Source organism: Dendrobates tinctorius, unplaced genomic scaffold (assembly GCF_039654945.1).
Source record: "Dendrobates tinctorius isolate UK_male_01 unplaced genomic scaffold, ASM3965494v1 ptg000007l, whole genome shotgun sequence".
Lineage (NCBI taxonomy): Eukaryota > Metazoa > Chordata > Amphibia > Anura > Dendrobatidae > Dendrobates > Dendrobates tinctorius.
This window is the reverse complement of record NW_027361675.1, coordinates 26,750,248-26,767,865: the sequence shown is the minus strand read 5'-3', so window position 1 is coordinate 26,767,865 and position 17,618 is coordinate 26,750,248. Positions and strand designations below refer to the sequence as shown.

At 43.6% G+C, this 17,618-nt stretch overlaps 1 protein-coding gene across 2 annotated transcripts in view; it reads left to right on the top strand.

Moving 5' to 3' along the window:
- Positions 1–17,049, top strand: part of ELOA (elongin A) — a 65,514-nt gene extending 48,465 nt beyond the window's left edge. For both annotated transcript variants that reach the window (XM_073572932.1, XM_073572931.1), the window contains exons 8-11: positions 9,364–9,544; positions 12,489–12,600; positions 12,696–12,847; positions 15,801–17,049. In XM_073572932.1, the coding sequence (XP_073429033.1) occupies positions 9,364–9,544; positions 12,489–12,600; positions 12,696–12,847; positions 15,801–15,862 (507 nt within the window). In that variant the 3' untranslated portion in view covers positions 15,863–17,049. The remainder of the gene's footprint in view (positions 1–9,363; positions 9,545–12,488; positions 12,601–12,695; positions 12,848–15,800) is intronic.
- The last annotated feature ends 569 nt before the right edge of the window (positions 17,050–17,618 follow it).

Below are 17,618 nucleotides of genomic sequence, written 5' to 3'. Positions count from 1 at the left end.
TTCACACTAGCGTTCAGGAGGGCTGCGGATGGCAGCCTACTTCCTCCTTTCTTCCTCCGTGAAGCTCCGCCCATGCTCCGCCTACTGCCGCATGCATCCAGCGTCTCCCTGCGTACCCATCTTTAACATTGGGTACACAGGGACATGCGTTGGATGCGTCCGCATGCGGCGATTTGATGTGTGCGACGACCGCACGGAAACGCAAAATTTTGCGTTTCCATTCGGTCGCCGCACTTGTCAAATCGCCGCATGCAGACGCATCCGCATACAAAGCATGTCCCTGAATACCCAGTGTTAAAGATAGGTACACGGGGAAAGGCTGGACGCTTGCGACAATTTGATGGTAGGGTTACTGCACAGAACGTAGGCGGAGCTTCACAGAGGAAGAAAGGAGGAAGTAGGCTGCCATCCGCAGCCCTCCTCAACGCAAGTCTGAAACCAGCCTTAAAAGCATTTTTTTACAATACTAGCCCCATAAGGGGACTTGGACCTGTGATGCTTTCATCACATTGATAATACAGTCTAGTACTCGTACTAGAGTGCGTTATTTCACTGTCACTCTTTGACTGACAGCCAATCAATTCCAGCCCTGGGCATGATCTGATTAAGTGAGGAATATGACAGACATGGAAGATTTTACCATGCCTTCCTGTTGCCATAGCAACTATCAGCTCCCCGTTTCATAGAGATCAGCACTATGTCTGGTCTCAGCACTTACAAGAGGAGCCTGGCTGCGTTTAACAGCTGGCTCCTACTGCGGATGGCATGGGCATCGTTTGCCCGTGTCATTCTTAAGTGTAACTGTATAATCGATTGCAGGAAATCACCTGCAATCTGGACATATAGTTATGCCCATTTGTCAGCAGGGATTAAGCAGTGAAGAAAACACTAGTATTTTTTGTGGCAGGACTGCTAAAAACACATAAAAAATGCCTAAAGCACTGTGGGGTCACTTGTGTTAAATGCTTCCCGTCTTTTGAAAGCCTACTTAAAAATTAAGTATTTAAACAGAATCTTTCACCAGTTGAGCATATTAAACTGCCCACATCATGGAATAGTGGATGAAAAGCTGAATAAAATGTAGATTTTAATTTTTTATTTCTCCTCTCAGTTGGGGAGATATTAGCTTGATAAGTTTAGGTTATAGTTTATGATACGTCCATAAGGGCATTATTAAAGATTTTTCAAAGGGAGTGTGTACAACTTCCAGTGTATGAGGTTGACCAATCATAAGCAAGCAGAAACACACAGAGAAACAAAGAACACGCCCCTATAATAGCTTAGAGAAGGTTCTCAGTGTGAGACCTGTAATGACAGTCTGATCTCATTGCAGAGCTGTGTGTGATTACATTTAACTTTCCGCTCAGAGCAGCCACTGTGAGGGGAAGATGTTTGCAGCAAAGCGGAGTGTGATTACCTTCAGCTTTCATCTCAGAACAGTCGGTGTGATGGGAGGAGCATTACAACCTAGCTGAGCTTTGTCTCATGGCAAATACTTCTGCAGCTCTTCTCTCACAGTCTTGTGAGCTCAGCTGTATCATCGTCTCCCACACGGATTGCTGTGGAAGGAAAGCTGAAGGTGTAGCCACACTCATGTCTGCTGTATTCCCAGAACTTTGTAATCATACAAGGCTTTGCAGTGAAAGCAGACTGTCATTACATATAACACAATGAGAAACTGGTCCTAAGCTATTTTTGGTGGGGGTGGGGGGCGGTTCTTTTCCCCCCTCTATGATGATGCCTGCTTATGATTGGTAAATCGCATAAAGAAGAAGTGACTATCTGTCATGCTCCAACAAGGAGCCAGACAGCGTATGGCGAGATGGATGGGAAGGGGAGCACTGCACAGTCTCTAAGGAAAGGTTAGAGGGACAAACCTTGAAACTTGCCGTGCGCAACCCTGAGCTTCCTAACATCCCTAGACGGGTTCTTTCACCCTGTGTGGCAATTGCGGTCCTATCCCTGTCTTGCCCTAAGCACGGCCCTGACTAGTGCATGGGGCAGCAGGTACGCCAATCCTGCTCTTTAATACAGATACAAAGGGAAACAGACAAGGGTGAGGCAACCCAAAAGGGAGATAAGGAACAGGATGACACCAGACAAACTTCCAAACAGCAAACTCCGGAGACAACTCCTAAACTACCGTATATACTCGAGTATAAGCCGACCCCCCCTAATTTTGCCACAAAAAACTGGGAAAATGTATTGACTCGAGTATAAGCCTAGGGTGGAAAATGCAGCAGCTACTGGTAAATTTAAAAAATAAAAATAGATACCAATAAAAGTAAAATTAATTAAGACATCAATAGGTTAAATGTTTTTGAATATCCATATGGAATCACGAGCCCCATATAATGCTCAATACAGTTCATGATGGCCCCATAAGATGCTCCATACAAAATACACCCCATATAATGCTGCACAAAGGTTAATAATGGCCCCATAAGATGCTCCCTAGAATAATATGCCCCAAATGCTGGTCCATAAAGGTTATGGCCCCATAAGATGCTCCATAGAATAGGCCCCATATGCTGCCCCCATAAGATGCTCCATAGATTATTCCCCCATATGCTCCCCCTGTAAGATGCTCCATAGATTATTCCCCCATATGCTGCCCCCATAAGATGATCCATAGATTATTCCCCTATATGCTGCCCCCATAAGATGCTCCATAGATTATACCCCAATATGCTGCCCCTATAAGATGCTCCATAGATTATGCCCCTATATGCTGCCCCTATAAGATGCTCCATAGATTATACCCCAATATGCTGCCCCTATAAGATGCTCCATAGATTATGCCCCTATATGATGCTCCATAGATTATACCCCTATATTCTGCCCTTATAAGATGCTCCATAGATTATACCCCAATATGCTGCCCCTATAAGATGCTCCATAGATTATACCCCAATATGCTGCCCCCATAAGATGCTCCATAGATTATACCCCTATATGCTGCCCCCATAAGATGCTCCATACATTATGCCCCCATGAGATACTCAATAGATTATGCCCCCATGTGCTGCCCCCAAAGATGCTCCATACATTATGCCCCCATGAGCTGCCGCTGCTGCATTTAAAAATAAAAAATGACATACTCACATCTCTGTCGCTGGGGCCAGGTGCCGCTGCTTGCTGCTGTCTGGCACGTCATCTGTCAGTGACGTTCAGACTGCAGGGGGCGCGGCACGCACTAACATGTCACTGTGCCCTCTGCTGTCTAAATGTCACTGACAGATGAAGTGCCAGACAGCAGCAAGCAGCGATGGACCCAGACAGGTGAGTATCGCTATACTTACCGGTCCTGGCACGGTCTCTGCAGCCCCCAGCTTCTCCGCGATCTCCCTTCCTCTCTTCAGTGGTCACCTGGTACCGCTCATTATACCTCATGAATATGCGCATATTCATGACTGTAATGAGCGGTACCATGTGACTGCTGAAGGAAGGGGAGATCGCGGAGAAGCTGGGGGCTGCAGAGACCGTGCCATGACCGGTAAGTATGACCTGACACCCCCGCCCCCCCTCCCTCCGACCCCCTGGTGTATATGACTCGAATATAAGCCGAGAGGGGGGACTTTCAGCCCAAAAAATTGGGCTGAAAATCTCGGCTTATATTTGAGTATATACGGTACTTGTCTTTCCACGGCTCACAGCTCCAAACCAACTCCAAGATATAGCAGGCTATCCCTGGCAACTACCCAAGCTAAGAGGTGATTACTTATACCAGAGGGGAGTGGAGAATATCAGGACAGCTGAGATAACTCAAGACAGAAATCTTTTGGAGACAAGCAGGAGTGCTTAACCCTTGCAACCAGAGGCGTAGCTAGGGTTTTGGTTCGGGGGGGGGGCGAAACTTCTGAGTGGGCCCCTAACCAGTTAACCTTGATTACAACTGGGTGACGCATAATAATTGTGGAGGAGAACCTCAGCAGATGATCGCGCTGTTGCTGAATATAATTTCTAAATAAAGACCAACATTGATATTACCGCCATATAGTGAGTGGTAGATACCCGTGCTACAGAATATACCGTATAAGAGATCACAGCACAGTTATAGATGGTGACTTACAGCTGACGTTCTTTCTGATGGAATCGTTTACTTTTCCTGTCTTTTCCATCTGGCCCAGACCGACATAACGACTTCTTCCAGCCAGGACTAGTCTGCAGAGAATACAACAAAGACACGTTTCACTTCTCACATTTTACGCACTGTCACCAATGGGACTATTCCCAACCTGCACAAATTCCTCATCCTGCTGATACCCCAATGCTGAGCCGCTGCTGCCGTATGTGTCCCTATTACTGCACCTGATACCCCAATACTGAGCCGCTGCTGCCGTATGTGTCCCTATTACTGCATCTGCTGTGTGGTTCTGTGTGACCTCTACATTCTAAAGCATCCCTCTATAATATAGTAATGCCGGGTGCAAGTGCCCTAGAAAAAAGTGCCCACATTTTGTCCCCTTGCAAGTAATATTGCCATTTTTGCCCCTTTGACAGTCACGGTAACCTGAGTTTCCCCTATAACAATAAGTGCCCACTTTACATTTAATAATGTCCTGAGTCTCTCCCCTGTACAGCTCCCCTATACACAGTATGATGCTCTCTTATACACAGTCTAATCCCCACTCACTGTATATATACTGACCGCTTAGTATTCCCCAAATTGTTTGATATCTCCAACACTGTATGATGGCCCCCTAGATAGCCTCCATATACAGTCATGGCCAAAAGTTTTGAGAATGACACAAATATTAATTTTTACAAAGTCTACTGCTTCATTTTTTCTAATGGCAATTTGCATATACTCCAGAATGTTATAAAGAGTGATCAGCTTAACAGCAATTACTTGCAAAGTCAATATTTGCCTAGAAAATTAACTTTATCCCCCAAAACACATTTCAACATTATTGCAGCCCTGCCTTAAAAGGACCAGCTAACATTGTTTCAGTGATTGCTCCATTAACACAGGTGTGGGTGTTGATGAGGACAGGGCTGGAGATCAATCTGTCATGATTAAGTAAGAATGACACCACTGGACACTTTAAAAGGAGGCTGGTGCTTGGCATCATTGTTTCTCTTCTGTTAACCATGGTTATCTCTAAAGAAACACGTGCAGTCATCATTGCACGGCACAAAAATGGCCTAACAGGGAAGAGTATCGCAGCTAGAAAGATTTCACCTCAGTCAACAATCTATCGCATCATCAAGAACTTCAAGGAGAGAGGTTCCCTTGTTGCCAAAAAGGCTCCAGGGCGGCCAAGAAAGACCAGCAAGCGCCAGGACCGTCTCTTAAAAGTGTTTCAGCTGCGGGATCGGGCTACCAGCAGTGCAGAGCTTGCTCAGGAATGGCAGCAGGCAGGTGTGAGTGCATCTGCACGCACTATGAGGCGGAGACTCTTGGAGCAAGGCCTGGTCTCAAGGAGGGCAGCAAAGAAGCCACTTCTCTCCAGAAAAAACATCATGGACAGACTGATGTTCTGCAAGAGGTACAGGGAGTGGACTGCTGAGGACTGGGGTAAAGTCATTTTCTCTGATGAATCCCCTTTTTGATTGTTTGGGACATCTGGAAAACGGCTTATTCGGAGAAGACCAGGTGAGCGCTACCACCAGTCTTGTCTCATGCCAACTGTCAAGCATCCTGAAACCATTCATGTGTGGGGTGGCTTCTCAGCCAAGGGAATGGGCTCTCTCTCAGTCTTGCCTAAAAACACAGCCATGAATAAAGAATGGTACCAGAATGTCCTCCAAGAGCAACTTCTCCCAACCGTCCAAGAGCAGTTTGGCGATCAACAATGCCTTTTTCAACATGATGGAGAACCTTGCCATAAAGCAAAGGTGATAACTAAATGGCTCAGGGAACAAAACATAGAGATTTTGGGACCATGGCCTGGAAACTCCCCAGATCTTGATCCCATTGAGAACTTGTGGTCAATCTGGTCAATCATCAAGAGACGGGTGGACAAACAAAAACCTTCAAATTCAGACAAAATAAAAGCATTGATTTTGCAAGAATGGACTGCTATCAGTCAGGATTTGATCCAGAAGTTGATTGAGAGCATGCCAGGGAGAATTGCTGAGGTCCTGAGGAAGAAGGGTCAACACTGCAAATATTGACTTGCTGCATTAACTCATTCTAACTGTCAATACAACCTTTTGTTACTCATAATATGATTGAAATTATATTTCTGTATGTGATAAAAACATCTGACAAACACACATAAAAACCAGAGGGCAGCAGATCATGTGAAAATATAATATTTGTGTCATTCTCAAAACTTTTGGCCATGACTGTAGTATAATGCACCAGACAAGTCTCACTATAGTCCTCAATATAGTATAATGCACTCCCCATAGGCAAACTATAGTATAATGCACTCCCCATGGGCAGACTCTATAGAATAATGCAGCCCTTTATATAATGCACCCCACAGGCAGCCTCTATAGTGTAATTCAGCCCCATAGGCAGCCTCTATAGTATAATGCAGCCTCTTAAAAAAAAAAAAAAACAATACTCACCTTTCCTCCTGGTTCCTTCACTGCTGTGAGCTCCCGCACATCTCCGGACTGCAGGCTCCGAGTAGTGACTTCATCACGACCCCGTCAGTGTCTGTGTTAGCGACATCAGAAGCTGATGAGGGGGATGATGGGTGAGAGAGCGCAGTGCTCTTTCTCTCATCAATGCGGTCAGCTGGATCGGCATCCAGCCGATACAGTTGCTCTTGCAATGACAGGTGGGGGGCCTGCTGCTGGCGTAGAGCCCCAACGCCTGCTCAGGGGCGCCATAGCGGCCGGGTGGCAGAGCAGGGAGATCGATTCTGCCTGATCTGCCACAGTATGTAACACTATCGGCGTGCTGCGGGTGGGTCCCCTCAGAGCGCTGGTCCCAGGGTTACCTCCCTCTCCCCTGTAGCTCACCACATTGTAGGATTCACTCCAACAATAAGTCACCTGCATTACTGATACTAATATATTATATCACACTAGTAACATGTCCATGCCACTAACAATCACTGTATAGAAAAACACTATTCCACAGCTATTTGTCATCAAGCACTAACTGCTGCTGTGGCACTACAAGACTTAAGTTCCCAGTAGGAGCACTCTGGGAGTAGCAAACATCAAATAATGCGGTAAAGGGGATTGCTGACCTAAAAGGTGCCTTCTAGGAAAAATATCCAACAATAATAGAGAAAACCATGAGTCACTAACTTCATGCAAGAAGTGACAGTTTATTAGATTGTTTGCATATATTCGGATTCATATATCAAAAAATACGCTTGGCTCATCTCTTTGAAATGCTGGCGGTGCGTGGACAGACCCTGGTGACTTAGTTTTTTCACCCCTCCATACTTTTCACATTAAGATAAACCGTGAACAAGGCTATTAAAGCCGAAACGTCGTTTTTTTGACATATGAATCCGAATATATGCAAACAATCTAATAAACTGTCACTTCTTTCATGAAGTTATTGCCTCATGGTTTTCTCTATTATAGTAGCAAACACCAGTTAGGGTCTGTGCACATGTTGTGGATTCTGCTGTGTTGTACAGTACCATTAAAGTCTATGAGAAATGAAAAATGCAGTGCACATGCTGCAGATTTTTCCTCCCGGATTTTCTGCCGATTTAAATCCGCAGCATGTCAATTCTTTGTGCGGATCCACGTTTTGACACCTGCTCCATTATAGGAATCCGCAGGTGTCAAAATGCAGGGGAAATCCGCAGGTAAAACGAAGGTCATTTGACCTGAGGATTTAGCCAAATCCGCGCGGACAAATCCGCAGCAGAATCCGCAACGTGTGCACATACCCTAATCCTCCAGCACTCGCTGTCAGCCTGGTAAAGGGTAGGTTAATACAGTAATTACACGCGAGCACAAACAGCTGAGATAAGGTGATCGATACAGTGATTTAACCCTCCCTCTGCCTGCCAGGGAGGATGCACCGCTTTCTCTGCACAGCTCAATGACTGCAGCCATCAGTGCGATCTCTAGTTTGCACTTTTCCTGGTTTTCTCTCAGTCCTAAAGTGCAATAAATTCCCAGGCCAAAACAAATCATCACGATTAGACATATCAAACAGCAAATAACATGTGCTAAGATACTCATCAATTCCCATGCTGTGTAAAGTCTGTCCATTGGTCCTGGCTGCTGCTTCTCGGCTGTCAGGCTGGCTCCTCTTAGGCAGAAGCAATCAAGTGCAGACAGTGAGCTCAGAGGCAGAGTCCCCATCTGCTGCTGGAGCTAATGACTTCTCTGCAGCAGGCCAGCAGGGAACTTTCAAGGAGAGCGCGCTCAGCCAGGATTGGGTGAGTGACCTCCCTTCCCCCTCTCCTCCACAGACTGCAGAAGAGTGGTCACATGACTCACTCCCTGATGCTGAATGTAATTGTATCGGCGCGATCTGCATGCCGATGTAGTTACATAGCTAGCTCCAGTGGGCCCCCTCAGAGCGCGGGGCCCAGGGCCACCGCCCCCTCTGCCCCCCTGGTAGCTACGCTACTGCTTGCAACCATTGAACACAGGAAATCTGCATGGCTAACTGGAAAGCAAAACAGATCCAACCAGTGCAGGCATTTGTATAGCCGAATGCTGCAATCTTCTGACCCCTGAAATAGAAGAAGCCAATCTGTCACAGTATCCCTGTGACAATATCTCCATAACGGAGAAGAGAAATTAAAAAATAAACCTACATTTTACTCTATGCGGCCACTGTTAAATGTTGTGGCCAGTTTAACGTGCTAAAACTGATGAAGGGACCTCTTCAAATGAAGCTCAGGCTGAACATATGAACAGGAAATCGTTATGTAGAAATTAATATGTTTTTGTGTGTACGATTCTTTAGAATTTTTCTTGTAAGTAATGGCAGAAAAAGACTCGGTGTTAACATACCCTTGAGCTTTATTGTGGAGTGAAATTATGGTTCCAATAAAATAAATCTGAGGAAAAAAAAACCCATGACAGATTTGCTTGGCATTTTAAAAAAATGCAGCTTGTCCTTCTGTTTTGATTTTTCTTTCCCAATGCATGCCTGTGGGCTTTGTTTAGTAAACTCATTCACGTATGTTATATCGAACTTGAACATTTTTAACCCAGAACCCATACCAACAAAGCTGCTGCTATTACTTGTGAGAATATAGCTAAACTGCTGCTGTGATGGAAAATACTGGGCAATAATAGTATCCATTTGCCAGTTTTGCAACAAAAATCAAGTGGGACAGTGTATGCACATTGATTTAGTATAGTCAAATCAACATACATCTGTGGTACCTTTGGGGAGAATAAGATAAATAATGTGTGGAAGGCTCCTGTTTTACCAATCTCAACATTTCAGTAAATACACTCTCATTTTTAATTCAGGTACTGATTGAAGACACAGATCAACTCTGGAGAAATCACTGTCAAAGAGATTTCAAAAAAGAAATTCCAGATGAGTATGAGACCTGGAGAGAGCTATATCTCCGTCTCCACGAAGCTCGAGAGCACAGGCTGGTCATGCTAACTCAGAATATCCGCTCTTCACATGCAAACAAGCCTAAAGGTAAGATTTATAAAGAATCATTGTGTGGCTAGAGTATATACGGTAAGAGAAGGTCACTGGTAACATACTGGAGGGGAGATATGTGTTACTGAGGATGTTAGCCTTAGTGATATGAACCTGGAAAAATGCTCCAGCACACTATGTGCTGAGAGGAGTTAATCGGCCATATTAAGGGCTCGGTTTTTGTGTACAGCAGAAGAGTGGGTAGGAGGCTATGCACCACATCTCCACCCCAGGATGTGGTCCAGAAGGTAAAAGTGGAGCCTTTGGACTCATTCAGTGTTCAGTGTGTCTGAAGGTGAGATCTCCAGAGCTGTGCTCGTATTAAAGAGAACTGAACCTTGGTTTTTTTCTCCCTGAACCGACGGGCAAACCCCGCAGCCACACAGACTGTACTATAAGCTATTTTGTTGGGTGAAAGTGGCCATAAGCCAGCAAGCCAATGTCAGACAGCATGGAGGACGTGATTAAACACATAGTGCAAGCCCAGCAACAGCTGGCACAACAGGAGACAAGTAAGCTGCTTATGCAACAGTTCCAGCAACAAGTCCAGCACCGACAACAGCAGATTGAATTGCTCAGAGAGGCGGCTCGTCGGCGGCAGCTCCAACTTGCTACTTTGTAATCTTGTGTACTGCAAGTGGGCACTGTCCATGTGTCCAAGTAATCAGATGCACAATTGATTAGTACAATGACTGTATTTTTGGCTGTCAGAATTCTGAATATTTACAAAGACTGCCACATGAAGTAGTAAAAAAAATAATCCTTTAATAAATTTCAGGTTACAACTGTTACCCATCATCTTGAGATATATACTTCAAAAGGGTTTGTGCGCACAACCTTTTAAATTGGACAAGAGCTATCCGTACCCATGTTATTCTAAGGGGCCCTGCACATGTCCAATTATTTTTCCTCTGACCGAGTGGTCCAAGGAAAAACTCATTGACATGTCCAATTTTGACCTGAGCGTTGGATCAAAACCGGCAATGCAAGTCTACGGGTCTGTGGAAAACATCGGACTGCACTCTGATAACATCCAATTGTGGTCCGATTTTCACAGAGTGAATGAAGAAGATGGAGAATTTTTTTTCTCTCCACATTCAAGAAAAACGGATCACAGTCTGATCAAACTCTGATCAGAGTCTGGTTAGTATTATGAGACCGCTTTTCTCAGATGAAGAGAAAACAGTTGTATACCCTAACTTAACAAGAAGCTGTTCTGTCTGGCCAGATGTAATACTAAACATTTGTCCTTCTTTACTTTGCTTTTTACCTATTATTTCGACATTTACCAAGGTACGTGATACAAGGTCACCAGCTTTGTGACTTTACAATACTTTGCCAGTCGATGTATAAATTATTTTCAACTTTTTTATGGCCATCCAGTCATTGTGATTTGAGTGTGGGTCTGTTTTGCTAACACTTTGCTATTTTGTGTTAAATCGTCTGGTGAGAAATCAGAGTCTTTAAAGGGGTATTCTCAAGTTGCTATAATAAGAATGAAAATAAGCAAGTTTGCAATTGACTTGCTTTTCCTATCTGCTGTTATTCTGCTGAAATGAGAGCTTTTATCTTACATAGTCTAGAACTTGTTTCCCTGCAGCTTCTCCACTATTGTCTGGCCCAGTGTATGCAGCAGCAATTTTGCAGGAAAGGATACCAGCCAGCTCTCGCCAGCAAATTGACTTCTATGCAGCAGTTATCTGCTCACCACTATCCACCTCTCTCTTATTTACAAACAGGGCTTTTACCAGTCCTGTTTAATCACAATCCGTGACCCCCAGCATCATGGCTCTCACTGTCCTAAGCTTGCTTGTTCAAATGCCTTGTTATCTCTATATGTAACGGGGCATTTACACTGCAAGGTAATAAACAAGCGTTGTTAAAAAAAATGATTGTTTCACTATTGTCTTGCCATGTAAACAAACTGTCAACAACCCAGTGAATGAGAAAATTGCTTGTTCATCAAGTGAAATAATCTTTTGTGCAGCATAAAATATCATCATTCTCAATGGTGCATCGTCCTGTGTTTGTGCGCACAGGACTCGTTCTTCCGAGAACAGTGGCAGCCTATGTGCACTGAGAGATGTACATTGTTTACTTTGGGCTGCCTTTGTAAACAGACATTCAAGTGACCGCCGATCGGTAACAGTCGGTTGGTCTGTGTAAAGGGGCCAGAACAAACACTGATAGCTGAATGTGTTTCAGCAGAACTTGTGCTGAGCTTTATAGTTCTACTAAGACCGGGAACACATTACCGTGTGTGATGTGTGAAACTCACACGAGTCTCTCGCATCAACACCCGGTACTGCCGCCGGCACTCAGGACCAGAGCTGCGGCTGCAGGTATTTCTCGCATCACACATGGTAGTGTGATCCCGGCCTGCTGCTGCTCGCCAGAACTGTCACTGACGGAGAGTGCCCGGCCACCCCACCAGCAACCACAGAATTAAGGAGACTACTACAGAATTGTGAACTGCTCAAGAGACAACTTGAGAATAACCCTTTAAGTTAAATTTGTGGAAAGGTGAAGGTGGGCACATCTATAAATTTGCCCCATAGTGGCCACTTGCAGGAAAATGAGAAGATTGTGACATCCCTCAGCAAAATCAACTCTGCAGCTCTCATCTTAAAGGGATTGAGAAAAGCCTTTAATGTAGCTGTAAAGACTGCAGCATTTTCAACGAAAATGGAACAATATTATTCACCACTTCTAAGGATTGGTGAGATATATATGACTAATCTACAAAGCTTTGTTAGTACAGCCTTTGTTTGCATAGCTTGGGGCAATATTGGTAAAGAGGACTTTATGGCGTCCAAGTCAGTCATCCAGTCTGCAACTTTTATCTATTACCCCTTGTTTTTCAATCGATTTCAGGGCATTTATTGCAGTATAATTTGTATTTTATCTTATTTATTCTTTACATTTTATTATTTCTGGACAGTTCGACAAGCCAAGATGGCGTTTGTGAATACAGAAGTGAAACCCCCACGTGATGTACGTAGAAGACAAGAAAAGTTTGGAACAGGAGCAGCAGTTGTCAGTGAAAAAGCAAGGTAAAAAAAAAGGGCAAATGGACATGCTTAATGTAATTGTTGTTTTCACTGTTTGCTGTGGAATTGCAGAAACTGACATGCCTCTCTCACCACAGGATTAAACCCTTCTTGCCAGTCACTAGCAGTTATAGCAGTGTGCCATCTGAGGAACCCCGCTCATTTGACAGACCGAGTACTAGCAGTACAGTGTCCACCCCAAGCAGTGTTGTCCAGTCCGGACATGATCCACGTAAACCTCAAATGAAAAGTAAGTAATGGTACTACTGTACAGGGCATGCAATGCTGTCCAGGCTGCGTGGTCTCATGCAGAGCGGTGTATGGGTGTCGAGGGTGGGAAGAGACGTGTCTTCTGTTTCCCCCTTATTTATAAAATCTGCTTGTGGCTGGTCGTCCGTACAAAGGCGTATCTGCTGTCTGTCCCACTCATGCCAATCATATCTTTACCTAGGATGTATGACTGTAGTCATTTGTTAGAATTGTAGGTTATTATTTGTTGTTACTTTTGATTCAGAACATGAGCTACACAAACGAACAGTGCTGTATATACTTGTACTCTAGATCCGGGAGCCACTGACAGTCAGGCTCTAGAGAAGTCAGTCGGTAAAAGTAGTGATACACATTGGACAGAAGTAGGATGGAGATTGAATGAGCAACCACCTGGTTAACTATTTTGATGCCGACACAGCCACGCACATTCTAGAAGACATTGGCTGCTTCAGTCATTCCGAAGGGCCATACATGTTCAGTGACACCGACCGAAGAACTGATGATCTTTCTAAGAATGTTCTGGAACATTCTGAGAATTTGTTTTCACAGAAGTTTGACTAGAAACTATTGGTCAAAAATTTAAGAAATGGAAAGGGCACCTTGTTAGGAGTATTGATTTAACACATACGTCCTGGAACTTTTGGCAAACATAAGCTTGATGTTAAATTTGTCTTAGATATACATGTAGATCAGAGACTCCCGCCTCTGAATATTGTAGCTGTTCTGTTAGTTGCATTAGCCAATTTTTAATGGTCATGTTATATCAACCCTCACACGAACAGCTCGGTAGGATGCGCTGGTCTTGTTATAGGAATGCTACATGGTAAACAATCGTATTCATCTTTATTACAAATTACATAGGTAAAAACTGAAATATCTTTATATTCCTGATTTTAAGAAAATGTGTTAAAAAAAGTCTACAATTGAGGAAGTTTTTCCTTATCAAATAAAACGACTAACTTTTGCAATTATAGTGGAATAATATAATGTTATGTAACAGCTGTAAAAAGCATATAGCCCAGTGGCCTAATTTTCATAAGAATAAAAAACCTTGAATAAAACAGATAAAGTATGATGCAAACAAAAGTACCCCCAAACACTGTATGATACCCCCACAGTGAATTCCTTCACACAGTATAATGACCCTTAATGTACCCCCCTCCCTCAATTCTCCCAACAAAGAATGGTGACCCCATCACAGTATGATTCGCAACTGTAATCCCCACACAGCACTCCATACAGTATATCGGGCACAACAAGTCCTCCATACAGAATAATGGCTCCACATAGTCCTCCATACAGTGTCATGGGCCCACATAGTGCTCCATACAGTATAATGGCCCCACAGAGTGCTCCATACTGTATAATAGCCACACATAGTGCTCCATACAGTATAAGGTATAAGAGCGCCACATGGTGCTCCATACTGTATAATGGCCCCAGAGGAGAGTGGCTTAGGCGCTAGTCATTAGGGAGGTGGCAAACAGGCTGAGAAGAGTCGTGGCGGTGCTAGTGCTGAGATGGCGCACCTGCCCACTGGGAGGGCTCTGCGTGCCATAGGTTTGCTACCACTGGCTTACATCCTTGGATCAGGAACAGAACAGACATTTATAGGACATTTCATAACTTTCCCAAATTCTTATGAAAACTTTACAGCACATCCTGCATTGAACTACTGTACCCAATTTATTATATATATTTTAGGAGTCGGAGTTAGTCTATTTTATACCAACGCCACCAAAATGAACACCAACAGCCCTGTGGTTAAGGCTATGTACCCATCTTGCAGAGATGCTGCAGAAAATTCCGCAGCATTTTCGCAACTCCCGCCGCAGTAAAAATGCATGGAATTCGCATGCGGTTTTCCTGCAAAAACATGCGGTTTTCACGCGATTTTCGCGTGCGGAAATCAAGCGCATTCCAAGCTATTTGAAGCATCACTTGGAATGTGATTGACAGGTTGGTCACACTTGTCAAGCATAGTGTTTGACACGTGTGACCAACTTTTTACTATTGAGGCTGCCTATGCGGCATCAGTAGTAAAAGATAGAATGTTAAATAATAAAAAAAAAAATTGTGATAAAGTCACCTTCCGGCGTCCCGTGCAGCATCCCCAGGCCTCAGCGATGCTCCCAGCGATGCCTTGCGACAATGACCTTTGATGACGTAGCGGTCTCGTGAGACCGCTACGTCACCACAGGTCCTTGCCGCAAGACATTACTGGGAACGGGAGTTGGCTTGAGCATCGCTGAGGCCTGGGGACGCTGCGCAGGACGCTGGAAGGTGAGTATAACCCAATTTTTTTATTTTTTATTCTTTTTTTTTTATAGGGATAGTGTATCCAGGGCCTGGAGGACAGTCTCCTCTCCTCCAGACCGTGGGTACCATCCGCACATGAGCCGCTCACTTTGCGCATGGTGGGCATAGCCACATGCGGAAAGTAAGCGGATCTCATGCATTCCTATGTGTGCGGAATTGCGGCGATTCTGCAAAAATGAGCCTGCTGCGTTTTTTTCAGCTATGCGATTCCGTCGCGGAAGAAAACGCAGCATTAGCACAGCAGGTGCGGAATACCATAGGAATGCATGGGGTGCATTCTGTATGCATTTTCGCATCGTTTTTGCAGCAAAAACGCATACAATCCGCAACGTGGGTACACAGCCTAACAGTGGTTCTCTTAACAAGGATGTCAGCAGTGGCTCCACTATATGTATAAGTGCCTATGCTACACCGCAGGTGCATCTGCAGTCCTGTAGGACTGCCATTATTCCATCAGTGCACGTGTTATACAGACTTGTTTTTATGTCCCTAATTTATAGCAAGTTCTCATGGCCATATTGTTCTATTCTATGTGTTGGGTCTACTTTCTATATTGCAGCTATCTTTCACATAAACAAGTCATACAAGACAATCCTTATGCTTGTGTTTTTCAGAGGTCGCTCCCATGATGGCCAAAACAATAAAAGCTTTCAAGAACCGGTTTTCCCGGCGATAAAATAAGGAAGAGCATGGACTTCTTTTGTGATGAGGGGATTATTGCACTGGAAATCATTGATAAAATGGCAGAAAGGACCCATTAGTTCCTGAAACAGTGTTGCCCTTCACCTTACCGTTTCCTTTTGCCCAACATCCTAATATACTCATGTTTTAAATATATGTTTCTGTCACCTCTCAATCTCTGGCTCTGCAGGATTCCCATTAATTTGTTGATTTATGTCCCTGGGGCCTTAGAATCATGGTGTCATTTTACGTCACATATATGGATCCTGCCTGTTGGGGAATAATCAGTGCATCACACTAAGGTGCTCTCGTAACAATGCGGAGTCCTCATTCACAGATCGGTTTTTACTGATTGAAGACAAATTACACATAGGAAACTATTTTTGTGCAATTTCCTATGACCGAATTAGGTACAATGTTACATTTTTTGGCAATGTGGAAAGAAACCAAGAAAGGAATTTTGCAGTTCTCTGGATGCCTCAACTACTACTATGTACTTAGCAGTTCTGATTTGATGTTTTCCTGTTGCAGTGTCATGTAATATTTGTTGTGAATTATTTTGCAGAATTGTTCTTTGACATAAAAATGAGTGTCTCCGACCTCCGCACACGTTTCTTCATATCCGGGATCTCTACATTTAATCTCAATATTCCAATGTGTTTGAATCTGTAATCTGGACTTTCAAAATTATTTTAAGGACACAGTTTATGTAATTTATTTTTGTTGAATTTTCCATCACTGTAGAAGCAAATTTTTGGTCTGCATGGTATTTTCATACATTGCAGTCTCAGACAGTTCTGTATTTTTATTATTTGGACTACAAGGTAAGCTAGTAGCCCAAATGAAAAAAAAAAAAGTTATAAGTTCTGATGTGGCAGCTGTAAGTATTTTTGACCATTGCAGATGCTATTTCCTACTCCTTAAGAATTAAATGGCAATGTCAGACACTTGCTCTTTAGTGTAGGTCATTTGTGAAATGAGTATATTGTGGATTTTGCAGATTACACTTTACCTGTAGCTACTGGGCAGGGGCTATAAACTTTAGGCCTTTATGTGAGTTTTTTTTTTTGCTTTATGTAAATAAATTCCTTTTTGTGGTTTCAAGAAGATTAAGCATTTTAACTTAGACTTATATATGCAAATGATTTTATCTGGATCTTAATAAAATGTGAATAACGGTTATCTTGTGTGTCTTCTATGGTTGAAAGGATGGAGGATGAAATTTATATTATTCCATTGTGGTCTATAATTTACATCAAATGTACTTGTCATGTTCATGCTTTTAGCTTTTTGTCTCTGAAGTTGCAATACTATATTGTTCCATGACAACAATTGTTTAAACTATTGTAAATTAAAACACCTCTCCATTGTTTTTTTTTTTTCACCGCCAGAGTGGTGTCCCTAATGTCTGTTCCCTGATCCTAATACAATACTTACCAGCCGCTGCCTTCTGTTCTTCCTGGCGTCGCTCCGGTCCAGCTCTGCCATCTTATAACCGCAAGTTCTGACTGACCGGAAGTCAGAGGTAACTGGTCATTAGCTCACAATGCGTTTTCTTGTTTTTTCGCATGTTTTTTACAAAAACATGCGTTTTTTTGTGCTGACGTGCGCATGACCATGCGCACGTCAGCGCTCCCATAGACTTTAATACGTTTTTTGAGACCGGTCGGACGCACAAAAAAATGCAACAGGATGCATTTTGTGCGACGGGGCGCACACTACAACAAACGTATGACAATGCGCACCCATGT